At 39.3% G+C, this 23,257-nt stretch overlaps 1 protein-coding gene across 1 annotated transcript in view; it reads left to right on the top strand.

Annotated features, from left to right (window-relative positions):
* The window catches only part of NCAM2 (neural cell adhesion molecule 2), a 260,790-nt gene that overhangs the window by 231,041 nt on the left and 6,492 nt on the right, over positions 1 to 23,257 (top strand). The window contains exons 16-17 of the mRNA XM_025200916.1: positions 15,907 to 16,111; positions 21,364 to 21,483. Coding sequence (XP_025056701.1) covers positions 15,907 to 16,111; positions 21,364 to 21,483 — 325 coding nt within the window. The remainder of the gene's footprint in view (positions 1 to 15,906; positions 16,112 to 21,363; positions 21,484 to 23,257) is intronic.

Raw genomic sequence — 23,257 nt, 5'->3', positions numbered from 1 at the left:
GGAAGAGCAAGAGCATCAGGCTCCAATTTGCAAATACTAACACCTGAGTTTAACTTTCAGCATCTGAGTCATCTCATGAAAGTCAATGAAACTACTTATGTGCTTATATTTAAGCATTTGTGTGTTTGTAGGGATCTGAGTAATTAAGTATAATTATTTTTAAGTCACTGAGTTTAAACCATGTTGTTACTATCACTCAGTTTTTGCACTTTTATTTTATATAATCCTGAAAAATTATAGCAGACATTCTTGCCATTATAGACGCACCATATTTTATTATATTAACTTTAATAGTATTTAATATTTATTTTAGAAATCTAAAACTTTTCTCCATGGAAAAACAACTATTTTCAGAAAGCATATTATTCCATATATATTTTTATTAGGCTACACGTTCATTGAAGTGTAGCACAAGCAAAGCAAATCTGATCCATTGTATATTTCCAGCACTATTAAAATGTCACATACACTATGTCCTCAGTCTGCTTCTGTGTAAAATACTGTAAGGACTATCATTTCTGTAAAATTTCATTTAAAAAAATAAGATAACAGCAAAAAATTTCTGGGTTTCAAATAATAGTAATACATTGTGAAACATTAACTTTTAATTTCTTTTCTCCATCCCATTTGTGTTTCACTGACATTCTGTCCCTTTGCCTTTTCTTATGCATGCAGTACTATTGCCATCTCTCAGTTCTTTCCCTGAAAAATGTGTCCCTAGTGCAAATGTAATGACCCTCAACATCTTTCCAAACGTACTGTCAAGAAATGTATGTAATGTTATGCATGTTTTTCATTTGCTGTTCAAAGTCCTTTTTATTTTATGCAGCCTTTGTCTTCATTTTTGTAATAAAGAAAACTGACTTAAAGCTTCCTTATCTGTATTTTCTTTATTACTGATGAACCCTCTTGTCCTTGTCTTGTATTTCCTTTATACATCACAATTAGCCAAATAGCATTTTGACCTTTACATACATTAATTTTATTTTAATGGTTAATGGCAATATTTGATCCCCATAGTGAATATCTTTTAAAGAGAAAATTTCATTTCCACACATTTTTATCTTCCACTTAATGATGGCTACTACATTACTCCACTTGAAGGGGAAACATGTAATTACCACACAGCTTTTCCTTGAGATGCATGTGTAGTGGCTCTAGAAATACATTAAATTATGTCTTTTAGGGCCTGCCTACACACAAATTGTATCATTTGTAGGGACCTACTTAATTTGCAATTTCATGGATTTTGCAGAAACTGCAAAGCAGTCAGGCAATTTAGTAGGGAGGCATATAGTGAAGAAATTAATTCTGCTTGCTCTTCTCTTCCTTCTGATGCATCCAATAGGAGAGCTTCATCAAGGAAGAGACCACAGCTTCTCACAGAACTCCCAACTTCTGAGACTTCAGGAAGATCATCTGAAAATATGTTGCTAGGGCTATTTAAAAATCTTCACTTTTAATTGTGATAGGCTGCAACTCCAGAGGCACACTTTCAGTTCATATTCAACTACACACTTCCTTGTTAACACTGGGGGAGTCTACACAGGATGCTTTACTTGAGACTGGAGCAAATTACTGCACAGTAAGCATCACAATCTACATGTGCAGAAGCTTACTACACAATGATTTGTTCTAATCATGAGTAAATTTGCTACCTGTGTAAATTTGCTACCTTTGCAAATGTGCTCGCACGTGGCAGGATATTGCTTTCTGCCCTTGGGAGCTGCCTGCTGCCAGGACGGGCTCTACCACCAGAGCCCAGGCAGGGACAATGTCACCCTGTCCCGACAGCAGTGAGCTTCTTATCTCCCAGTGGTCACGAGGCCAGGGCTGGGAGATCCTCAACTCCCAGCCCAAGCCCTCGGTTGTGGGGCCCAAGCTGGGAGATAAGGATCTCCCAGGGTGAGCTCCACCACAAGAGCCTGGGCAGGGACAATGTTTCCCTGGCCTGGGCAGAGCCCAGGCAGGGAGCAGCCTCTGCTCTGTGACCATGGGACCAGGACTGGGAGATCCTTATCCCAATGCCCCAGCCCCTGCCAGGAGAGAGCTGTGTCCTTGCCCCTGTGCTAGCACTGAGAGGGAGCCTAGAGCTCCCCCTGGTTGCTGCAGGTGCCTGTTACAGGACCACAGAGAGTGGGAGCAGTCTGCTGTTAGGAGCAGCACATCTGCTCCCACATCTCTGTATGTGTAGATGCATGGCTGGGGAATTTACTCTCAAGTAGTTTACTCAAGAGTAAACTGCTCCCAGAGTATTTGAACATGTAAACTTGCCAAATATGAGTATGATTCCAAAAAAAGTTTCTCAGTCAAGAATTTACAAGAAAAGCATAGCATTCCTGATGAGCATCATTTCAGGTACTCACAGCTTTGGAAATTTATCACCTTAAACCTAATTATCTTAATACCAGTGCAGACTACCTCACCTGTGAAACTGACTGTTTGGTTCCTCCTTCCCCAATGTTGTCTGTCATGTCTAATACATTTTCATTTCTGAAGGTTCCCCTCACTGGAGTCAATAGGAGCTTAGCTGCTGCCTTCAATATGAACAGGTTTATGGCCACAGTAACTAAGTATCTATTTACAAGGAGAAAGTTTGAGGCAACCTTCACCATATTTATACATCTGAAGTGGTTGTATTATCTCTATATTTTCTTATTTCACAAAACTGCACCTAAATCATATTGTCAGAATGAGCTTTTTGTTGAACATATCAGGCAAGGAAGAGCATATTTTTCATATGCTTTGAACCTGCCCTTCAACAATATTCATTCTAAGAGAAAGATGTCATTTCAAAAAGATATCATTCCAAATTAAATGAGCATTGAATATGTCTCTGTAAAAGTACCAAATATTTTGTAAAAGGAAATACACTGAAAGGAACATGGCTGATTGTCACCAACCATTCACTGTCTCACACTATCACAACACATTCCTATAGTAAACATTTACTTAAACCTGTTATTTTTCAGCACCAACCTGGGGGGTGTAGAGGATACACTGGGGGATAGGGCTAGGATTCTGAGTGACCTAGACAAATTGAAGGATTGGGCCAAAAGATATCACATGAAGTTCAACAGGACAAGTGCAAAGTCCTGCACTTAGGACAGAAGAATCCCATGCACCACTACAGCCTGGGGACTGACTGGCTAAGCACCAGCTCAGCAGAAAAAGACCTGGGGGTTATAGTGGACAATAAGATGGATATGAGTCAGCAGTCTACCTAGTGAGGTCACATCTGGAGCACTGTATCCAGTTTTGGGGCCCCCACTATAGAAAGGATGTGGACAAGTTGGAGAGAGCCCAGTAGAGTGCAGTGAAAATGGGTCGGGGCTGGAACACATGACTTATTAGGAGAGGCTGAGGGAACTGGGTTTAAACTACCTGACAGCAGTGACATATTACAGAACAAGGAGCAATGATCTCACTAGAAGGGTGTTGAACAAGTTACCTAGACTAGAGAGATGGTGGAATCTCCATCTTTGCATGTTTTTAAGGCCCAGCTTGACAAAGCCCTGGCTGGAGTAATTTAGTGGGGGATGGTCCTGCTTTGAGCAGGGGGTTGGACTAGATGCCTTCCTGAGGTCTCTCCCAACCCCAATTTTCTATGATTCTATAGCTACCACTTAATTGCAATATTACTTTGAGGGCACAAAAGCTGTTGGATAGTTTATCTGGTCTAAAGTCCCTATAGTTATCCTGAGAAGTGAAGACGTTTTTGTTTACCACAAGGCAGCCAAACATGGCAGCCAAACTAAAGAGTTAAGGCACAGTTCAAACAAAGTACTATTTTTATGCTACCTGTGGGCTGATATATATGGTCAATATTGGAAACATTCTGTTAATAATCCTCCTATGAAAAGAAAGATTTAAAAAAAAGCTGTAGACATGGGAAGGATATGAAAATTTCTCCAGTGAAGAAAGTAACTGTTTTGTTCATCAATTAAGAAATCCATTCCAGTTTGATACACGTGTCTGTACTTGCATCCCCCAAGAAATATAGGGAGGAATCTTGTCATAGCATCAGGAAGTAATGAATAATTACTTTGATTAAAGTGGAAAAGAGGTAATTTAATATTTGTCCATGTCTCTGTTTATATTTGTTTATATCTGTGCATGTTTTTTCTTTATGTACACTATTTTGATTTTACAAAATGGTTATAGTCTTTAATATGTGAGAAGTTCTTGGATCTCAGACCTATATGCAAATATTACAACTGTATTTGATTTTAAATAATTTCCTTACCTTTAGCTTCAGAAAAATATACTACAATAATTAGTTTTTCATAAAACTGACAAAATAGAAGGCAATAGCAAAGCAGAAGAATAGTATATGTTCATATAAAAGTACCACTGGTGAAAGCTGCCACAACAAAACCAAACAACAAATTAACAAACAAAAGCAAAGCATGGATACAATAAACTATGCGCTAATATAGTTGTTACTAAATAAAAGCCCATATGCAATGCACACATAACTAAATGACACATTAAGTTTAAAAAAATAGTAATAAATATTCCAGACGCTGTCTTTGTAAAATCAAAGCATTCATATTCATAGATTATTAAGATATAAATACATAAGATTAATGTAATCCATATTTATGTTAGTAAGTCACAGCAGGAGCAGATCCAATGGAGGTGCAGCAGTGCAGTCGCAATCTGGTTGGCTGTGCCACGTGAGCTTTCAGCATGGGACTCCAGAGGGTGAGCTGTGCCATGATCACTCACCCGCTTCATTCCCCTGCTGCTGAATTCAGTGGAGAGAACATGAAGGAAAAGGGAGAGCAGCAGCAGAATTCACCCCCTGGGCTCTGTTATTGCGTGAAAGCAGGAGATCTAACCAACTCCCACCTGATCCACTCTGAACTCACCTGCCTAATCAGCGATGAGCTCTGAACTCACCACTCATGCAGAGCTCTGGCAGTAGCCTGCATTGACCAAGAAGTGAAAGTATGTGGCAGAGAGAGAAGGAGGTAGGAACGGAGAGGTGTACAAGCCTCTTGCCCCAGATCTTGGATCCATTACAATGCCTTGGCATCATCCTTAGAAATACTTTTCTTTCAAACAGTAACACAGACTTTGGCTTGGAAAAACAGTGTTGAAAATGAAATTTTCAAGGAAAGAAACTGACTATAGATGAAAAATTATTTTCCTGTGTGCTTGTTTATCCTTGGGTAAAGAATGTTCCTCTGTTCATCCTCTGTCACCAGAAGAAAACTGCATATGTTCCTCTGTTTTTCTACATTTGGTCAGAAAGAAGATAGAGATGTCCAGCCTCCAGTGGTAGTGAAGGGTAGGCAGAAGGTAGAGTAGTTTTGCATCTTATAGACCTACTAAATCAGAGATGCTTTTATAAGCATCTTCCTTAATCAGATGCTAACTACTCTGGCAATATATGACAGAAGTTTCTTCGTTCTTTGTCCAGAGTATATAGAACTTACAAACCTAGTCCCCTGTTTTTCACCACTGCGGTTTAGTCATTAACCTCAAGAGAAGAATCAGGCCTTGAAAAAATAGGAATAAATACAGTATTTTTTTTTTTTTATAATGTATACAAATCTAGCTTAAAAGCAACAACTTTACATTTTTCCCATGGTATTCAGAACATTTCCACACAAATAATCCTAGCTGAATTCTGTTTGACTCAGAAAGTATTCCTCAATGTAAGAGTTGCACAGTCTAGCCTACATCTGTAGGTAATTCTAACACATTAATAATATATGTTCTTGAACTTTCTTTCCAGTTTCACAAGCTAGAGAAGCCTTGTCTTTAGCATTATCTTCATTCCATCTTTTAAATTCTACAGCACTGTGTTCCATTTTTTGGAATGGTTATCAAGAAATGTTCCTTTTGAATCATAACAAGAGTTTTTGAATGGAGTAAATAAGTTTTGGAAGTGATTAAGTCAAAGCAGACTTCCAGAGCATGCATAGAAGCTAAGACTGTCCCTTTTGATTTTAGGTACTATTTTTAAGATGCTTCATGTGGAACACAACTTATTCAGGATCTTTAACAGCCTCTGTAGTGAGTGCAAGAGGTCAGTTGGAAGAAAAGTCTAAGCAAGCTAATTATTCCCCAGTCAGTTTCCCATGTAGTATTTTCAAAAATTAATTCTACCACACCATACGCAGAGGCAGGAAAAAGCATATGGGGGGGGGCATGCTCAGCCCCCCCAAATGGGGTGTGGGACAGAGCCACGAGCAGTTTGTCCGGAGGTGCCTAGCATGGGGAGGGGGTGGCAGCTCCTGCAACCGTGCACACCCTGGGAGGGCATGAGAGGCATGTGTCCCCCGATCTGCATGGGAGGAGGTGGACTGCTGTTGCGGGTTGGGGCCAGGGCTATGCCATGCTCTTCCCATCAGGGGCTGTGCCGTGCTGAACTTGGGGCAGGCAGCAGTGGTGCTGGCAGGGGGCAGTCAGGAGGCTATGGCAAATTTTGAGGTGGCTGCAGCTACACCCATACCCCCTTCCCAGTGCAATCCCCCCACCTGAGCACAGCCTGGCCCAGTCCCCCTGGCAAGAGCCCAGTGCAGCCCTAACCCACGGTGGCAGCCCGCCTCCCCCATGAAGATCTGGGGGCATTTGCTCACAATGCCCTCCCGAGGGACACATAGCAGCAGGAGCTGTGCCCCCCCCCCCACCCCAAGCTCCCCAGATGAGTTGCTCACAGCTCTGTCCCCAGTTCAGCCCCAGCAGGCAGCACCTGCCCCACCCCCACTCCCTTGCCACCCCCGCTGCAGTCACCAGAAGCCTGTGGCTAGGCCACCTTGTAGCCCTACCACTGCCCTGCATTTGAAGGGGCTAAGTCCTGTTAGCCCCCCCACTTTCTGCCACCTGTGCTACCACCTGTTTCTCAGTTACTTTAGTTTCTAAACCCAATATAGTGGGTTTTAGGAGATATTTCAAAGAAAGGGATATTTTTTAATCTTAGTACTGACTTTCCATTGTCCTGTGTCTTATGGTGTTTGTTTATGTCACTTTAAATTAATATAATTGTAACCAAATTGAAATAATAGAGCTTTACACCACTACACTCATGCAAATGATAGTGCAAGATTCAAGGCAATAGAGCATCATCAACATGCATTTTAAGCAATGATTCCTTGTTCATGTGTATATGTGGAGACAGCTTTCAGAATATCTGGCATAACATACTTAGAGGAATGGACAAAGACCATGATATTGGGAGTCTACATTTTTTTTCTATTTGTGCCCATTTATGAAGTTTTTAATTTATATAATACACTGGGTGCATCTACATATGCAGAGTTACTGTGCAGTTATTTAGGTTACTATACAGTAACTGAAAATTACTGCATAGTACAGGCGTGTGTCTACATGCATGTACCCGTATTGTGCAGTAACTATGGCAACTTACACTGATTTGGGTGTAAATTTTCATGATGCAGGTAGCAAATTTACACCCAAGTAGTTCCTGTACAGTAATTGCATGTGTAGACACACCCAGGGTAAACTAACGTTGAACATTAATAGAGATTTAAAATACAATTCAGTGATTGAGCATTTGGAAATTGCCAAAAGTTTAATCCGTTTTACTGGAACTTGTTCCATTTTTATTGTTACAATTCTAAATCTTTCAGAACTCTTACTTCCCAGAGATTTGTTCTTTGATAAACATTTTTGTGAAGAAATGAGCACACTGTGCTTTTTTTAAGTTCACTGTTCCTTTTATTATTATGTTAATGGATATTAGAATGCCATATTACATTTGACACATTCTATATATTAAAAGCATATAGGTATAAATACATCATGACTTTGACAATGGGAAAATCAAAACTAATGCAGAACTATGGAAAATGTACTTTTTTTCCTAGATTGATATTTTTAAAGGTACAGTTGTGGTTAGATTACTAAGAATAGATATAAATCTTTTAGAGAAAATGTTAAGGTTAATTCACTAAAACTAAAGTTGAATTACAATTAATTATTCTATTAATTAGGAAACACATTACACGTGGGTGGGCGTGTGTATAGACACAATATCATGATACTGTATCACAGCATAAAATTAGCACCATCTTTTTAAAACCATTGGATACACTATGACTCTTTTGTTTAAAAGGTCAATTTAAAATTAGTATTGCTTATAGCATATTTCCTTTTACTCTCTCTTTATTTAAGGATGCTTATATCAAAGTAAGAGTTTATTTATATTAACGACCATATATTTTATTTATATTAAATGGTTCTGATATTGATGGTATTTCTATATGGGTTTGAACACAATATGCTTTGTTTTAACCATCCTTTATATTGATATATCTGTTGACATCATAAGATTATGTTATTGTGACCTCACAAACCACAGTAGTTTTATATGGGATTTTCAATGTGATGAATCTCTGTGTTTGTGGCAGTTGGAATGGAAAATGTATGATTGACTTTAGAGGGAAGGTAGTTGGACCAATACAAATTCTATTGACTTATGTTGACCCAAAGTCAACAGTGAACAGTATTGAAAAGCTCACCCTCAAATATTATCCTGTTTTTGCAAATTTCCATAATACTGAAGAGCTAGAGATGATAATGATCTGTATTAGAAAGTCAATGATAATAAATAAATCTACAACATCCAACTTCAGATCTTCAGATCCAACATCCATACTGCCCCTGAGTTGGTACCACCGTCCCTGGTATAAGGTCCCCGGGGAGCATTTTGTGGGATTGGAGGGCTGGAGGGTTTTGGGGGGGAGAGGGGGAGTTGGTGGGTCCATATGGGGGGAGTGTCCATCCTGGGGTAGGGAGTTCAGGAGGTCAGTGGATAAACGATATAAGGAAACCTCTAAACCATGAGTAAGGATTAGAAGCTCATGTGTACATGCTAATCAAATAAGTCGGCCTGTAGGAACCTAAAAGATGGAAAAAATAGATGTTAGAATTTAAAAACCAATGTGGGATCATGATGTTTCTGTAGTAACTGAAAATAACAATGAGGTGCAACAAAAAGGAAATCAAGGGTTAGGAAATCTGTAAAATCAGGAGATAGAAATAAAGGATGGGCATGGATCCAAGCTAAGTGACAAAGCAATAGAAATTAAGAGTCAAAGCAGTAAAGTTTTCCAAGATCTTACATTAATGTGTAAATCCTTAAATAAGAAGAGATTAGCAGAAAATGTGCTATAAGAAATACTGATGTTAAATTCTATTTTATGCAGCTCCTGATCCAAGGAAGCATTGTTAATGGCATTATCAAGCATTACTAAATGCTAAAAGTTGTCTCTGAATTGGAGACCAATGTTTTCAAAACTGTACCCCTGAAGTTAGGTTAAATATGTAGCTCTGGCATCTGGGTCTGAAAAATTATTCCTGAGAATTTATTGGATTCACAAAAGGGTTACAGATTTACATAAGGAAAGAGAATATCTTCAAATATTTTAGATAATGGGTGACCAAGAATCTTCCTTCATGAGTCTACAGATCAACTCTGTACCACATACCCAGCCCCTGGGTCCCAATGAGTTGACACCTTGTTTAGATCATATAAAATAAAGAAGTAAAGATTAAAGTATTGAATTTATTAAACACAAACTGAGAAGCATGAGAAGGAAGCTTAGCCTATTGGCAGGATACATCCTAATTACTGTTTCTCTTGGCATAGATTACGTGACAGCAATGTATTGAAAAGAAGTGCCCTCTGACACATTATTCAGGAGTACAATCCACGTGTTTGTCCTTATTGAGGATGTTGTATTTGCAGGGACACTATTGGAAGTGAGATCATGATAAAATAATGACCGACCAACAAAGTCCTGTGTCATAATAGAGGGTAGCATTTCAGCGACAGACTATGACACACTAGAATACTGTTAGGGCAGTACAAAATGGTGAAAAAATATGAAAATGATCATAAATCATCATTCTATTTCAGATTATGTTGCACCCACTAAATATATCCCTTTGATTGACTCAGGAAGGTGAGGACAAGAGACTATGATGTACGTCAGTGGCAAGGAGTCTTTTAGGTAACTAGAAATCACAGCCACAGTTTGGGCAAGAGCAGGCACTACCTCCAAGTGCCACATGTGGAACAACACGCCCAAAAGCAGAGGCAATCAATCACCTGGTAGGATTATGATCCAGCACTAAAAGCCTGGTGCTAAATATTCTCAAATGCTGTAGTTATTTATGTATACATGCATCTTTTTCCCCAAAATTACCCTTCCAAAATTGGGATGTGTGTCTTAAAAAAAGGAGCTGGAATAGAGCCAAAAACATGTTAGAATAGCTTCAGGGGGCTTTGCTCAGAACCAGCTCATCCAGGGCTAAACCCCGGAGCAGGGGCAAAGCCTGGTCATCAGCATCACTCCTCCCCCACAGCTTCAGGATCAATGGCCAGAGGTTTAACCCTATCACAGTCTTTGCCAGTTCTCCCATGCTGTGACAGGTAAGATTATGAGAGAAACACTTTTTTCTTTTCTCTGCCTTCCAAAAACAAGTTGCGTGTCTTACTTGGAGGTATCCAGTGTGTGAATAAATATAGTATTTGAGATTACATAAGGAAAAATGTCAGCAATCTTTTTAAGCCTGGTGTTTAGTGTGTTTCCAATTAGTTTAACTATAGCCAGTTCCATGGCCTACAGTGAAAGCAAGTTACTCCAGAAAGCAATTTTTCTCCCTCCAGTGGAATGCTTCTGAAGCTTCCCCTGGGGCAGTCTACTTGTTTACCCTCCTTATCAGCCAGCTAGAATTAATATCAAAATTTACCCCCAAAACATATTTTCAGAAGGGTACATAAGGAAAAATATGCTGAGAGAATTTTAAATATAATAGACATGCCTGTCCCTAAAATATGGAGAATCAACTGCTACATTGCTAGGTCCTGATCCTGAATACCTTTCACAACTTTAATTCAATTGTATTTCCTTGATATTTTTTCCCCCAGTACATCTTCAAGTCCCTCCAAAAGTAAGCAGCATGTGCCCATGTCATGCTAAATGGAGCTTTCATGTAGAAAGTAAAACCTTGCTATAACTTCCAGGCAACACTTTACACCAAAACATTGCTGTTGGCGACATAAAATGAAATAAGGCATATAGTTTCTACATTCACCTTATTGTTCTGTTGGCAAAAGGAAAGAAAAAAAACCTCCCTCTAGCAAAAGGATTCAGAACTTAGTTATTTTTAAAAAATATATTGATTTCTGTATAGATTCCATTCACCCCTTTATATTCCTTGGCTTTGTGATATCCTTTTCACTAATGCAATTCACTTATAAGCATTCTGGCGAAGAGAAGAAACAAAAAAAGATCAAAATGAAGGGAAAAAATCCTGTCACACAAAGAAGCAGAAAAATATATATCAATCAAATACTCATGACTCAGAAGATGTCTCAGGCAGCCCTGACTGATTTAAAAAAAATGCCCAAATTGCCTTGTGAAATAAAAAGTCTGCTGCCATAAACATTTCTGTCAGTTGGCAGTGTTTTCTGATAAAAATTAATTATGCAGTAATCCACATCACAAACACCCTGCTCACCTTATTGAAGTCCTTATGGACTGAAAGTTTGACACAATGTAGGCAGGTCTACACATGACATTTTGAGCACAGTAGACTAATTCTACTGCACATTAGCATGGTGGGCAAAACCCATAACGCACAGTATAATCAGTCTACTGCACGGTAGTGTCACTTAAAATGAGTGTGCCAGCGGTGCTGTGCAGCTACACCAGTTACTGCGCATTTAGTTTAATACCTGGTATTACATGCCAATTTCTGGTTTAGTACCTGGTATTACAGGTACTAAACTAAATGCACAGTAACTGCTGCACATTATTGCATGTGTAGATATGTCCCCAGTTTCTATTGATATAAATATATCTCCCTATATATATAATATATATAAGGTCCCTTCTGACCCTAACATCTATGAATCTCAGAAAATTACATTAGCTTAACATTTTTAAAAAATATTTTGTAGTAATTTTCTACTTTTATGAAAAAGGCCTATAGAATATGACTCCTTCCATTTTTGGCATGCTATAATATAATTTTTAATGGATCATTTTTCACATTTTGTACTCTTTTACCATATTCTATGGAATAATTAAAAATGATATAGAAAGACTACTTAGAAATATTTTTATAGGTTGTTAGAGTAATTCTTTTCTAACCTCATATTTTTATAGGATTTGACTGGCTTCTTCTGTTAAATCCTTTAGGAGTTTTTTTAAAGCCTTATTGAGTGTAATTGTTTGGCCAATCTGGATTAAATGACAAATACATCTATGCTTTGAATTAAAGTTAGTTTTTATATGTATAGGGTCCAGAGCTCTAGTTGCATTGTAAATCATGGCATATCAGTCTTTATCTCATGTGTTCATTCAAGCTTTAGAAGTTATGGTTGGCAACATTTAACCGGATAAAGTTTATATAAAAAAGAAAGAAAACTAGTTTACTTTAAGATGTCAAACTTCCAAGCCTGCTGGCAAGGACACTGCATAAATGATGTATTATTTTCATTGAGGTTTTACTATCTTTCTTTCTTTTATCTAATGCTATCTTTCTATCTTAAGTAAGTTTTCTGGGCAAAGGAAAATATGTATTTTTAAAACATCTGAATTCTCATTTATTGCATGATAAACTTCTATGAAATTGTCTTAATAAAATGGCCCATACCAAACTGCATGAAATTGATTGCAGGTTCTTTTTAAAGGGCCATAAAATAATACATGAGGCATGGAAAACATGTTTCTTTTGAAATAATGCATTGATTTTATATGTAAATATATTGTCAGATTGCTTTTTAAATGGAAATACAAGCTATATACCTTAAGAAAATTAATTATGCAAGAAATAGAAATTAATCTAGACATTCTTAACCAAAAATCATTCTAAACTATATAGCTGATGTGGTGAGATGAGAAGAGGAAAGATGAAGTTAATACCACTGTCAAAGCATATACTGGTTTTTGATAACACATTTTGCTCCCCATCACAGTTATATTCACATGTTCTAGTCTAGGAAAAATATCCTGCTTATACCTTTACAACTTGCAAGATGATGTTATAAGCAGGATATTTGGGCAAATGGGTGTTTGTCAGTGTGTTGCTGACTAGAATCTGGCATATCACTTCTAGGCATGATGTGCTATTTTATTACTGTTTTGTGTAATTTTCTTATGTATTGCATCAAGAGCTAGCACAGATTTAGTTAATTTACTGATGGAGTTTGTTAAAATACCACAAGCCATTTTTGAGCTACATGTATCCTTCAACCTGCAACTTCTTTTGGGAGTGGTATTTCAATGGTTATTTTATTATAAATACAATTTTTTTCTTCACAAACAAAGGATATTACTTGCGTGCATGGGTAAAATGCTCCGTATGTCCTTCTCATAACTGACGTGTACTTCCAGATGTGCCACACAAGAACATAGTCTAAAGTTCCATCTACCCACTAAAAATACATTTTTAGAAATGTAAAATTACCATATTTACTTGAATATGAGATGAGGTGTTTTCCTTTCAATCAGCATGGAGAAAATTACCTTTATCTTACATTCATATATGCAGAAACCTCATTAAATACATTGTCTATCATTAATTGTTACCAAAAGCCAGTAATGGAAACCAACCATGAAGTAGATTAAACGTAGTTAACACTGAGCATGACTAGAAAACATATGGCCCAGAGTGGGCAACCATACTGATGGGGACCTGCCAATTTTTTTTTAAGACATTTTTCATGTTCCAAGCCAAATCAGCCAAATCAAGTCCAAATCCATGAGTCAGTCCAGAACCTTAAGTGGCCCTACAATGGACAAACATCCTCCACCCCACCAGGGGCTTCAGATATTTCCAAAGTCTTTTGGCAGGCATCCTATGTGCAGGCCCAAGCCTAGAGGCTTGGGATTCAGATGCCCCCAAATTTCGCCTGCCCTCAGCCATATGGCCAGAGGAGCAAGCTAGGGAGGAGCCTTCTATTTCCATAAAGTGGGCTTTAAGTCCCAACACCTCAGCAGGTACTAAACCATGTCAGAAGAACAGTTATCCCTGGGAGCACTTAAGGAAAACTTCCTTCCTTCAGATATATGGTGTTTCTTTACTACATGCACTTTACTTTCCTGTTTCCAGTGATTCTTGTTTCTTCACCAGCCTTAAATGCCTGGCCAGCATCATAAAATGAAGCCGTAAACAGTTCACCTGCAAACCCTCTCTCATCCTATTGCATATGATTAGTGTGGCTCCACCCTCCCCAAGATGAAGGTTCGCCCTCCCCAGGTTCTCCTACACCTCATCTGCATATACATTTTTGGAACACCCCGGAACTTGTGACAAGAACACCCAGTTCCAGTCTTAAAAGGGGATCCTAATTAGCACCTGGATCCTTTGGGGGGGGTATCTTGAGTATATACACCTACTGAGCAGTGCTGAGCTGTGACATCACCGTGGCTTGAAATGCTGTTGGCTGCTAGGGCCCAACCCAATGAACTGTATGGTCAATCATGAGCATTTTGGCTTTGGACTAATATCATGCATAGTTTACACTATATATAAGTAGGTGCCAAAGTGCTGCTTAGAAGTCTGTGTGTGGAGTACCTGTGCTAATACTTGTAGCAGTTTCAAAAAAGGTGAAATGCATCATTTCTAGATGAACTAAGCCCATAGGTCCTATATGTACATTTCTGTAGCAATGTTATTTCAAGGTCAGTGTTCTCAAATTCACGCCTCACTTCCATGTGGTCAGGGAAAGCAGAGTCTGATGGTAAGGAGCGGGGAAGGAGCTGCAGGAGATATAAGTTGAGGGGAACCAGAGGGCAAGGGGGCTGCCTGATTTATTTTTCCTTTTGTAGTGGGGGAGAGAGGGGAGGGGGAGGGGGGTGATGGGGCAAATTCAAATAAACATTCCAATAATGAGATTCTATCCCTGCAAAAAAAAAAAATTAACAAATTCATCATTTTCCCATATATAGAATCTAAGTGGTTTTCTTAAAACCAAGTCATTTTATATCCTAGTCATTAGAGTGAGTTAAAAAAAGCCTAGTCTTAGATTTTAGAAACATGAGTAGAATCAGCTGTAAAGCTGTAAAATACTCCCCACCCACCCCTTCCGCCAATTTTTAAGTTTCCTTTTAAAACACGGAGGAATAAAAATAAGTCCCCAGTTCTAAAACCATTCAAGTGCTTTCTTTTCTTTGCTCCCCCAAGTAGTCTTATTGACTTCTCTTTGATTTCTTGCATGTGCAAGTGTTTGCAGGATTAAGTTTTAAATTTACTTTGAACACATTTTCATTACATTTCAATTCAAAAGCAGACCTATAATACAATGAATACAGATGTTGAAACGTACTTTCATAAGGTAAAATAATAATATTTAATACCATTATAATGTATGTGATTTATTAAATTTGAAAAAAATGACTTATTTATAAAGAAAACATTGTTTTGCATGATGAATAAAAAAAGTGTTTTCATATTAACATTATGATGAAATACAATGAATTATCTATCAGTGATAGGTAATGTTTTAAGAACACTTGGTTCAAAAATCCGCTCTGTGCTTTCCACTTTAAAATGTTCTAAACCATGTAAACATGTTTGAAAAAACCTCTATATTTCTGAGTTAAAATTTATGTTCATTACCACTTGTAATGTTTGACTGCACCTGGGCAGCTATCTTTTAAGTCAATGGAATCAGGAGCAGATTTGCCCTCAGGAAAATATTAAAGGCTAAGCAGAGAATGGATTTAAGGTTCTACCCTTCAGTAGTTTACATACATGCTTAACTTTATGTACCTAAAGAGTGTGACTGAATTCAGAATTTTTTTGATATCCTGATTTTCTTAAACTATTTGAAAAAAAACCAAACAAAAGCAGTCTGTATCCCCCTGTATAGGCTTTACTCAAACAATCTAATATTTTCTTGCTGTTGTTTTCAAGACACTCTTTTTAATGGTCTTGGACTTGGTGCTGTCATTGGCCTGGGTGTGGCAGCACTTTTGTTAGTCCTTGTTGTGACTGATGTGAGCTGCTTCTTTGTACGGCAATGTGGATTGCTAATGTGCATCACCAGGAGAATTTGTGGGAAAAAGAGTGGATCCAGTGGAAAGAGTAAGGAATTAGAAGAAGGAAAGGCTGCATACCTGTGAGTACGAATAACATAACTTAAGAATATCCTTTTCACATTACCTTGATGTTAAGTATATCGTATAATTAGAAAAGCTGCTTAATAAATTATTCTGTTTGCTGGAACAATGAATGAATAATCTAAAAATCCTGATATTTGTACTAATCTTTAGATAAGGAAATAATGATGTTATTTTAGATGTGACACAAGTATTGGCAAATGTTGTCTTTATAAAAGATGACAGCAGTGTATCATTACAAAATTTCCTGTTTTGGCTATTTAGACTATTTGGGCACAGAGGAGCAGTGCTCATACATGAGAAATATACTTGGAAAAATCTTTGGTTCTTGAGCAGCAAATGAGAGAGCAATTAAAACTCTACCCACTCCACTCCACTTCGTTAAGTCAGAAATCTGATATCTGTACATTCTCTGATACTAATGTGAAGAACAGTACTAACCACTGACTTTTGGAAACACAAGTTTTGTTGGAACTCAAAAAAAAAAATGAATCTCAAGTTTAAAGCTTATGTAAGGCCTTAGTAGAGTTATAAATCAATTAAAAGCAGGTTTATTGTACAATGGCAGTTGCAAATATGTTCTAAAGCATAAAATAAGTTAAAGAGTAAAACAGCGTGCCATTTCCCACACAAGCTTTGTTGTTTTTAATTCACTAAAAGAATATCAAAGTATGGTCCATCCATGGTAGCTGTTTGTTTCTGCAGCTGTTGAGAGGATAATAAGAGCTATGGAAACCAACAGTGTAAGTTCTGATTTAAAAAACACACAACCCCCTCCTCTCCAAGTTTACTTTATGGACTCAATTTTTACAAGGTTTCAAAACATATGAAAGAAGGAAAACCTATAGCATACTATCTCCCAATTTTTAGTTAGTTCTATTTTCTTCCTGCGGAAATAAGTATGGAAATATCTATATTGCTGATAGGGTAGAAAACTAAAGTGAACTAAGTTAGATTGGGCCATCAGTTTGTTGCCCAAACTAACCACCCCAAATGTCCGTACACACTGGCATTTAGATCAACATAACCCTACTAAGGTTGATCTAAGTATAACATCTGCACTTACCCACAGTGTTGCTTATGCTCATGCCCTGGCTTTCGGTCTCTTGTAAGAGAATTTTTCAACTCCAAGTTCACAACCTTTCCATCCCTCAACTTCTTTCTGCGTGAGATACTGTAATATAAACACTGGAAGCGCTGACAGTCATGGGGGAAAAAAACACAAACAACACTTTCTTTCAGCTATTAGATAAAAGTGCCCAAACTGAAGCATGTGATCTATACAGATACTGGATGAGCCAGGGCAAACTGGCACGGTTCCTCTTCTGGGCATGCAGGGTTCTTGGTGCAGGGGTGCACTGAGCTGAAAGTAAAGCACCGTTTTGTTTGGGTTTTTTTCCCCACATCCTTCAGCGGCCTGATATTCCAGGTTACATGTCCCTAGCCATCAATCATGCTACCTACTAAACCAAATATTCTTGGCAATTGTACAAGTTTCTTTTGTGGAGTCTGTGGACAGTCATAAAATTCAGAAATACATTCCTTTTTCCATTAATAGTTGCCATTTCCATTTCTTTCACAGTACCTAGGCTTCTTAAAATAAATCACTGGACATCTTAATTTCCCCCAATTGCAGCTGGTAGCTTTCTGCATTTCTTTTTATTAGATTGGATTACTGCAAAATATATTTCTATTGTCTATGTTCCATGTATAATGATTATTGATGATGCAGTGTATGTGGATCATGCAGGCTGCTGGAATAGAAATAAGGAATGTTTCTTTTATGAATGGTCTAAATCTTTTTTAGAAATTAAAAGAGCATTCTGAATGCATTCTGCTACTTAAAAATCATGCTTTTCCAGGCTTTGGGATATATAATAATGTCCTATTTTATAGAATATGCTGAATAGAAATTATAACCCCTTTTACCAATCCCATTATGATTCATAGCCTTTTTACATACATGGTAGCTGTTATCCTAAATGATGCTTCTATGAAAAGAATGGTGGTCTGTTCTAACTAGCACTCAACTTTAATGCCTCATAAATTGAACACTTCTAGTTGACGTCTTCAAAAATAAGCATTAATTTGATTCATGTTGGCTAAAACTTGAATTCAGTTTTCACAGGTAAATAAACACCTATTAGGTATCGCTTTTCAGATAGCCCAAGGCTTTGGGGTATTATTTTAACATATGCATCCCTAGTTGGTCAATTTATAGTTTACACTTGTCTGTCTAGCACAGTCATTACCTACATCTCTCTGCTGCCTTCCTTACTGGTAAGAGATAAAGACTCTCTCTGAGAACAACTACCAGTAAGTGTTAGACAGAGCTCCCCATGCATGTTCCAGACTGATGGAAACTGCACTATAAAGTCTATGTGTATGAATTATACTGGTTTTCTGGCAACAATACAGAAATATAAGACATAGAATAGAGTAGGATCAATCCCTTTTTTTGCGATCAAGTAGCTAGTAATTAGACAATCTCTGGCATGCAGCAGATGTAGAGGACAGGTTGCTAAACATGAGGACTGTCACCTTTATTTCACCTGAGTTAACTGTGCTTTCAACATTCAAGTTATTAATCTGGGAACCTGAGTCAAACAAAAATAAACTAAATGAGAAAAGGATTATTTTTTGAAGCATTAGATTCATTTTGGGAAACCTCTATCCCATCCTTCTAATGCTAAAAAAAAGGGTATTAATAAATAGTTACATTCTTTATGTTGCCATAGAAAGTAGAGGCTCTGACTAGGATTGGACACAGTCATTGTGCTGGACCCAATAAAGCATATAATAAAGAACCAGCTTGCCCCAAATTGTTTACAATGCATTGTCTGGTTGATATGAGAAATGATTAGCTGATGTGATGAGTAGAGTACCTTCGCCTGTTCATAAAATTAGGATGTATGAGACAGAATGAATGTGATGAAAATGTGCCATATTCTAACTTACAAATTGGTCCTTTTATCATGTTATGGCAATAGACAAAGACCCTAAGTTAGATATAAATTGTATAATACTAACTTTTAGGCTCTTTATACTGCCAAATCAGTATAAGTGACTTCCAGCACAGTAAGAATCTGGCCCTATGCTTTTACGTAGGGTACACTGGCTAAGTACAGACATTCAGAAAGCCTGAGGCAGAATCAATCTAAGTGTTGAGGTTTTCTGTAAGCAGCATAGGTTAGACCAGTAGTGAACAGAACACATGTTCGCTTCTTCAGTGGTGGGGGGGGAGGGGGTCACACAGGCAGGGTGCACTGGCTGAGGCATGTCTGCATGTCTCCTAGGGCATTTATACACAAAGTTTTTTGTCCCGCAACACACTGACGATCCACCACGTTGGAGCAGATGCGAGCTGAGGCGAACTGCACTGAGCTGCGTTCAGTTGTATAAGTGGCAAAATGCACATCAGTGCACAGAAAATGGTGATGGCATGCTTGTGAACTAAAGCACCTCCAATGTGTTTTAGTTCAAAGTGTGCCGCCGCTGTTTTCTTACTGCCAGCACTCATTTCGCTATTTATGCAGCTGCTTTTCAAAGCGCCCAGTGCTGCGGCACTTACATGTGTAAAAATGCACCCAGTGTGCTGTGCAGGCTCCCTAGGCTGCCAGAGATTGCCAAGCAAAACTGAGCACCTGGCTTAGCCCCTGATAGGCTGCCAGGCATAGATGAGCATGCCCCCCTCCCCCTGCTCTGTCATCTTTCAACTATGGACATCTTTCAGCTGCAAGCAGGCAGTGTCAGGAGGTGGGGGGGGGGTAGAGACATGTGTGTCTCTTCAAAAAAAAACCATCATGAAGCACCCCATTGTGTACACACAGACCTGACACTGAGCCCAACAGAGCAGGTGCAGCACCACAGAGTCCATCTGGTCTGCCGGGCATGGGCAAGCATTTCCACACCCCTCCCACCCTCCCCCCAATGCTGCCTGATGGCAGCTGTCAGATGCCTGTGCTTGATAGAGGACAAGGCAGATGGAGAGGGAATGCTCGCCCCTGCCTGATAGCCCAATCAGGCTCCATGGTGCTGTGCCCACTTGCAGGGGTTCTCCTGGGTTAATGTGACAGGTGTTTGTGTACATCATAGGGTGCTTCATGACGGGGTTTGTGCAGGGACACATGCCTCCCTTTCCCATGTTAGTGCTGACTTGGCTCTGTGACACCTCGGGGACGGGACACACTGGGTATTCGGTCAGAGCAGCTGAGCGTGGGGCAAGTGCTATCGCACCTTCCTTCAAGGGAGGGCTAGTGGGAGCAGTAAAGGAGCCTGGAATGCCAATGGACAGTGACCTAACATGAATTGATAGGGATTCTGGTACATAAGTTTGATTCACCGGTCTTACCTAAATTGATTAAGTTTGAGTACACATCTATTCAGATCTATCTTAGATTGGGTTCTGCCATTTTTAAACCAATCTGTGTACACCGATTTTTTGTTCTGTTATGGGTATAGACCAGTTTCCAATCACTTATACAGATAAAAATGCAATGTCTGTACCTAGTACTCTATAATATCTTAAGAGTACATCATAAGATTATTCCTGGCCACCGTGATTATTAGCAAATGGTCATTCTTCTGCTAAATGTGGTTATATAGAGAATAGATAAGTGCCCATAGCTATAGAATGAGCTATAATACTATAAGGCAGGAGCTTGTATACTATAAGGCAGGAGCTTGAATACTATAAGGCAGGGCTGTCCAACTTCTGAGCAGCTAATGGCTGCACTCTGCGTGCACCACACACCGTGCCACACCATACTGCATGGGTTGCGCTGTACTATATTGCACTACAATGGCCACCCCTACTGCGCTGAGTCATGTGGGCATCTTTGCATGGTGCTTTGCTGTAAGTGCACCAGGCCTCACAAGACACAGGCTCCTTGGGCCTCACAGTCTGCACTGTCCCCTCTCCCCCAGCGGGTGGGAAGCAGAGGCTGGGGGAGGGAGTTAGGATCCCAGAGACTCAGGCAGCAGCACCAAAAGAGCAGTACGGGAAGAAGTGCCTGGGATCAGAGGAGTAATATCTGCATCAGGATTTGGGGAGGAGGCCACCCGTTGGACAGCCCTGCTCTAAAAGCATCAAAAACATGTCATACTGAATGTGTTCCAGTGCCATAAGTGATAATAGACTTTGTTTTTTTCTTTGGTGAGGATTTGAAATGAGGGGACTTGGTCATTAATAAAGTGTAACGCCTGCTAAAGACATGACAATGGAGGTTAAGATTCTTCTAATAATTTTTAGGAAAGATGGATCAAAAGAGCCAATAGTGGAAATGAGAACAGAGGATGAAAGAATTACCAATCATGAAGATGGGAGCCCAGTAAATGAGCCAAATGAAACAACGCCACTCACAGAACCTGAGTATGTAATGTTGAATTTCTAATATCTACCCAATTAGAATAAATAAATTTGTGAAACTTTGCAAAAGAGAAAAAGTAATGTTAATAGTGTTGTGAGAGTGATCTATTGTGTATGCTTTATTATCAGTGTGACATTTACAGTAGTCATTCTAAAGCAGTCATAGCTTAACAGCAAGATCAAGGGCATCTCCATCCCTTTCCCACTTTACTTTCTCACCCACAGCACTACTAAATCTGTTGTGCGTGGGCTTCTCCCTGCTGTAGAGATGGTGAAGACCAGGGGTGGAGAGTAATGGAAAAATCTCTGACTGCTTTATATTCTGGTTGCCCTCAGTTCCTAGAGGCACACTTTCATTGAGTCCTACAGCCAGATGCTCACCTGCCTGCATCCAGGTGCTGCTTTCTGGCCTTTTGGAAACAAAGGCCTTTTTTGATTATTCAGTTCCTGCTACCCTAAGCACTCCCAAAGGGTGCTATCAACATCCAGTTGTTTGTGTGAGTCCATTTGCTGTAACCAGTAGAATTATGTTGAGATAAAGCTCCTTTTGTTTGTTGCTTCATTCCTCAATAACTTTTCCCTGGTCTTGAAACCCCATTCAGAGCAAAGGGTACTCTCTCAGAGATAGGGTGACGATATGTCCCCGACTGGCTGAGACAGTCCCAGATTTCGCAGGCCATCCCAGCTGGTTGGAGTAAATTGAAGCAAGAGCCCCAAATTTGGCTTCTGCAAGCAGAGGCTGCTGCCACCTGCAGAGCCCAGCCTGGCTTATGCTGAGCAGTAGCTGGAGGCAGGAGAGTGGGGTGGGCACTGCTCTTCCTGCCTGGGGTGAGGGGCAGGCTAGGGGAGGGGACCAAGGGCAAGGCTTGGGCACCTATACAAGGTGAGCCCTGCTGCTGTGGCCATTGCCAAGTCCTGAGGTGCCCCCGAGAGCTGCCAGTGGTAAGGAGGAGGGACCATTCCCACCCAGGTCCAGCCTCTGCATGCAGGGGATAGAGCCTGGCTGCGGGCCTCCATGCTGTCTCACCCCACCATCAGTGGCAGGTGTGTGGATTTCCTTACCCCATCCCAGATTTCCTTCACCATAATATGGTCACCCTACTCAGAGAGCTTACAGATAGTGTTGGATTCACTGGGGAAGGGCACACTACCTCTGCATTTTTAAGCTCCAGAATGCAGAAATACAGAATACTGTCCTCCGTTCAACCTATTGCAACCAATGGAGCAAATTCAGCTTTACATAACTGCTGCTGTTAATGCTTTAAATATCTTTTAAGAAATGTATATAGGATATGATTTGCCTTATAACAGATCATGGGCAAGCATGAGAAGTTCCAAAATCAGCCACTGATCTGTCATCTCAATATGATATTCTGAAGTTTTTTTATTATTATTTTACTTTTTCTTCCCTTGCAAATTAGGTTTGCACTTGCAAATAAATATTAAAAGATGTCATGGGAATAGCACTCCTTTACAAGAACCCAAGCAATTGACTTAAAAGAAAGTAGATCAATTACTGAAGAGATTCATCGAAAAAGTTTGGGCCATTCCAATAAGAATTTGTATTGATGAAAGGGAAAGCTGGCCTGTTGTGGGGACCTGCTGACTAATAAGAACATAACACTCACAGGGTGAATCCGCATGTGCGCTTTAATGCTCATTAGCCTATTTTAATGCACATGAAGGCATCACAGAAAAACCACGCTCTTTAGCTAAAATAAGCTAATGTGCCTGTTTCTAGTACCTCACAATGGAGGGCCTCTATACATGTGCTTCA

The sequence above is a fragment of the Alligator sinensis genome, unplaced genomic scaffold, assembly GCF_000455745.1.
Source record: "Alligator sinensis unplaced genomic scaffold, ASM45574v1 scaffold382_2, whole genome shotgun sequence".
Lineage (NCBI taxonomy): Eukaryota > Metazoa > Chordata > Crocodylia > Alligatoridae > Alligator > Alligator sinensis.
Note: the sequence above shows the minus strand (reverse complement) of the source record. Positions and strands in the feature narration are given on the sequence as shown.